The 5,004-nt window shown below is 46.4% G+C and overlaps 1 protein-coding gene across 1 annotated transcript in view; it reads left to right on the top strand.

Moving 5' to 3' along the window:
- The first annotated feature begins 4,946 nt into the window (after positions 1-4,946).
- Copg1 (COPI coat complex subunit gamma 1) overlaps positions 4,947-5,004 on the top strand; it is a 20,998-nt gene continuing 20,940 nt past the window's right edge. Inside the window, exon 1 of the mRNA XM_015506749.2 lies at positions 4,947-4,984. Coding sequence (XP_015362235.2) covers positions 4,947-4,984 — 38 coding nt within the window. The remainder of the gene's footprint in view (positions 4,985-5,004) is intronic.

Genomic DNA, 5,004 nt, shown 5'->3' with positions numbered 1-5,004 from the left:
AATTTTATAGATGGAGACATGTATAGACATTTTTTTTTTAACCTTTTTTTGGAGGAATATATAGTATTTTTTTAAAGTTGGGAAATAGGTTCAGCCTTTTTTTTTTTTTTATGCAGGGGATCAAAACCAGGGATATTTTACCACTGAGCCACATTACCAGTCCCTTTCTTATTTTATTTTATTTTTTTAATTCAATGATTTACTTATTTTGTTACACATGACGGCTGAATGCGATTCATTTCCTATTACACATAGAGATCACAATCTTATTTTATTTTATTCACCTTTTTATTATGGGACAGGGTCTCCCTGCATTGGTAATTTTTATTTTTTGATTTAGAGACAGGGTCTCACTGACTTGCTTAGAGACTTGTTAAATTACAGAGGCTGGCCTCCAACTTGCAATCCTCCTGGCTCAGCCTCCCAGATTGCTGGAATTACAGGTGTGTGCCACTGCACCTAGCCGGATAAGCTTATTTTAAAATACTCTATTAGCCGGGCACAGTGGTGCCCACCTGTCATGCCCGCAGCTCCAGGAGGCTGAGGCTGGAGGATCACAGGTTGGAGGCCAGCCTCCTCAATTTATCAAGGCCGTAAGCCATTTAGTGTCCTGTCTCAAAAATAAATAGATAAAATAAAAAGGGCTAGGGATGGGGCTCAGTGGTCAAGGGCCCCTGGGTTCAATCCCTGGCACCAAAAAAATTAAAAAATAAAGCAAATTTCTAAAGCAGAGTTCTGTGTTACCAGCCTCATCTGCCAAATCTCTGGCTGCCATCGCAAAAATAAAAAATAAAATATAAATCAAGAAAAAAATAAATAAAAAAAGAGAAAGAGGCCACGTCAAGTGATTGACAGAGGCTCTCAGTGGGATCTAAGCATCGACCCATTTCTCAGAATGTGACCCCATTGTTGATTGACGCCTGGCTCTGATTGATATCGGGGGGCGGGTTGGGGGGGTTGGGGGGGGAGGTTTTACGGGCAGGTCTGGACAGGAGCAAATGGGGTGCAGGCTGCTCCCAAAATCTGTCTGTAGGGGTCTCTTGGAGAGAGAGGGCCAGGGTGGGGTCAAGTGACCACAGGAAATGGGCCATTGGCCATCACTGGGAATCCTGGGTTTTTGTTAGTTTTTTGGTCCCAGGGATTGAACCAGGGTGGGGCTCAACCCCTGAGCCCCATCCCCAGCCCTTTTTATATTTTATTCAGAGACAGGGTCTCACTGTATTGCTTAGAGCCTTAGTAAATTTTGAGGCTGGCCTCCAACCTGCGATCCTCCTGCCTCAGCCTCCCAAGCTGCTGGGGTCACAGGTGTGCGCCACCTCGCCAGGCTGCAGAACATTTTCTCTTTTGTTTCTTTGTTTTATTGTTGTTGTTGTTTTGTTTTTCACTTATAGGTCTCCTCACTTTCTCTAACAATAATGAGTAGCATTTATTGAGCACCTACTGCATGCTAGATCCTGTTGTAAGCGTGTTCCATCTTATTAGCTCACTTAGTCTTTGTGTCCCCAACTCCGGGGGATAAGTCCCACTTTATGCCAATCCTGCAGCTAAGGAAACTGGCTTAAAGCTCATGCTTTGGCTAAACTGGGGGCATAAAGAGGGTAGAGATCTTGCCTGTGCTGTTTGTGGCTGATCCCCCGAAGCCCACACAGTATGGTCCCCAAGAGGAATCGGATGTCTAATTGCCAAAGAGATCAAGAAGAATGTAGATGAATTGGATGTGGGCAATAAGGGGAAAGAAAATGTCCCCTGTCACTCCTCCCAGCGACTCTGGAGGCTGAGGCAGGAGGATCGCAAGTTGGAGGCCGGCCTCGGCGACTTAGCCAAGCTGGAAGCAACTGAGTGAGACCCTGTCTCAAAATTTCAACAAATAAAATAAAATGGGGTAGGGAGGTGGCTCAGGGGTCCAGCACTCCTGGATTCAATCCCTGGTACCAAAAAAATGAATGCAACTCTCTGCACTCAAACATCCATTTAACTTTGATGTTGTGTTTTCCTTTTTAGTGAACCTGAAGGAATTTCTTTTTTTCTTTCTTGCCCCCCGTTTTTTTATACCAGGAATTGAACCCAGTGGGTGTTCTACCACGGAGCCACATCCCCAGCCCTTTTCTAAATTTGATCTTGAGACCGGTTGCTGAGGCTGGCCTCCAACTTTCGATCCTCCTGCCTCAGCCTCCAGAACTGCTGGAATTATAAGTGAGTGCCTCCTGCACCTGGACAAGGGACTTATGAAGGTGAAGAGATGACAGATACAAGTGTGATTGTTAATTTATGCGTCAACTGGGCCTTTAGGGCCAGATATGTGGTCAAACATTATCCTAGGTGTTTCTGCAGAGGAATTTTGGGTGACATTAAAATGTAAAGGGGTGCATGTGGGTGGAGCTCAACCCGCCAGTTTCACGATTGTCCAATAAACAGATGAATGATTTTCAGCTTCAGGAAAAGCAAATTAGACCCCAGTGAGATACCACTTCATACCCATTATGTTCACCAAAAAAAAAAAAAAGTTTGGTTCTAGCACACTGGAGAGGACAAGGACTCCTAATTAGGACAGTATAAATTGGAAGACACTCTGTAAACAACTGACATTATCTTGTAAGGTTGAGTATGCTTGGCAGTTTCCCTCCTTAATATGCATATATATTCAAGAGGTGACCCTGTCCCAGTGCAGTGGGGCACACCTGTGATCCAGCAGCTTGGGAGGCTGAGGCAGGAGGATCACAAGTTGGAGGCCAGCCTCAGCATCTCAGCGAGGCCCTAAGCAACTTAGCAAGACCCTGCCTCTAAATAAAAGGGGGGGGGCTGGGGTCGTGGCTCAGTGCTTGTCTTGCATGTGTGAGGCACTGGGCTCCATCCTCAGCACCACATATAAATATAAAAAAAATTTTAAAATAAATAAAAGGGCTGAGGATGTACCTCGTGGTCAAGCACCTTGGGTTCAAGGGATTGAACTAAGGAGCCCTTGACCACTGAGCCACGTCCCCAGCCCGATTTTGCATTTATTTTAGAGACAGGGTCTCCCTGAGTTGCTTAGTGCCTCTCTTTGGCTGAGGCTGGCCTCGACCTTGCGATCCTCCTGCCCCAGCCTCCCCAGCCCCTGGAATTACAAGCGAGGGCCACCGCTCTCAGCTGACAATTCTTCCCTTCTTGATAGATTTGTGCAACTATCCTACTGCAAACTGCGGCCATGGGCAACTCTGTTTCCTTTTTTTGGTTAATTTCCTCCGGATAAAGGGGAGCGGTTGAGGGTTCAAGATTTTGAACATCTTTCTGGCTCTTGCCAACTTCACCTTGACTCCAGATCTCCACCAGAACCTCAGCCTCCGCAAAGCCGGGTCCCTCCTCCGTCACTCCACCTCCTGCTCCACCTTTCCCACCCGCGATCCTCTGTCCCAGCCCCTGCCTGTCCCCTTCCCACTAAGCTCACCAGGACTGCTGGTTCTCAACTCAAGTGCTGGGGTCCCTTGCTCCCCAGAAAAGCTAGTTCTGCGCATTGCAGCGCCTGCCCATCATGCCCCGGCTCTGCCATCTCCAATGCAACTGGCTTGATGGCAGGCAGAACTTTCCTTTGTCCCCAGGAAGATCCACTCCTAGCAACGTGTCATTTTCTCCTTCCCGTCACTTCTCACCTCTACCACTAGGGGCGCCAGAGGCCGGCGCCGGATAAACACCCAAAGCAAAGAGCAAAATCAAGTTCAAGGCTGATCTTTCCCACTAGAGGGGTCCCCCAAAACTTCACCCCTCCAATCCCAAGTTTTCAATTCTGCAAATACTTCAGTGCCATTCACACAGATGCACCCAAAATAGGTTGGAAATCATCATCTAGAATTTATTTATAACATGAACGAATGCAATTGTAACTATTATAACAAAATAATGTGAACTATTAGAATAATAATAATAACAATAATCGAATGAACTTCTCTTCTTCCCTCCCTCTTGTGTCGAATCAGCATCTGCATCTCAGAGAGAACGTTCCACCTTTGGCTTTTTGAGTCTGGCTTATTTCACTTAGCATGGTAGTCTCCAGTTCCTACCATTTACCATAACAAAATTATGTTGACCATTAGAAAAATAAAATAGTAATAAATAATTCAATTATAGTCTAATAGAATAGCAATAGAGTACTAATTATCATAACTATAATAGAATTCTATGATTATATGTTATATAATTTCAATAGAGGGCACACGTCTGCAATCCCAGCAGCTCTGGAGGCTGAGGCAGGAGGATCTCGACTTCAAAGCCAGCCTCAGCAAAAGAGAGCCCCTAAGCAGCTCAGTGAGACCCTGTCTCTAAATAAAATACAAAATCGGGGGGCTGGGGATGGGGTTCAGTGGTTAAACGCTCCTGGGTTCAATACCCAGTGCCCCCCCCCAAAAAAAGTATAAAACAATTTGCACCAGATGCAGATAAGAGCAATCCCACGCATTCGTTCGTTCAACAAGGACTTACTGAGCAACGACTACAGTCTACTGTAATCCTTGGCCGTGCATAAAAGACAATAAAAGCAGACACACTTGGGAGCGCGCCTGCAATCCCGGTGCCTTGGGAGGCTGAGGCAGGAGGATGCAAGTTGGAGGCCAGCCTCAGCAACTTAGTGAGGCCCTAAGCCACTCAGCGAGACCCTGTCTCTAAATAAGATATAAAAAGGGGCTGGGGACGGGGCTCAGGGATTAAGCACCCTGGGTTCAATCCCTGGTGCATAATAATAATAATAATAATAATAATAATAATAATTTTAAATATATTAATACATTAAATTTTAAATAATATTAAAGCAAAAACAGAGTGATGGCAATTCAAGGTCGCAAAGAAAATCCCGCGGTGCACTTCAGCGGGGATCGAGGCGCAGGGACGCAGTGTCGCTCAGCCTGGGGCCACGTTCCCCGGGACCTCCGCGTCCCGCTTCCCTCCGTGGCTCCTCCATCCGCAAAGCCCCGGCGCCGATGGGGTTAACGCAGGCCGCGGCGGCCGCGGCGCGAGTGTGCGCCTGTCTCTTATACA

Source organism: Marmota marmota, unplaced genomic scaffold, assembly GCF_001458135.2.
Source record: "Marmota marmota marmota unplaced genomic scaffold, marMar, whole genome shotgun sequence".
NCBI lineage: Eukaryota > Metazoa > Chordata > Mammalia > Rodentia > Sciuridae > Marmota > Marmota marmota.
Note: the sequence above shows the minus strand (reverse complement) of the source record. Positions and strands in the feature narration are given on the sequence as shown.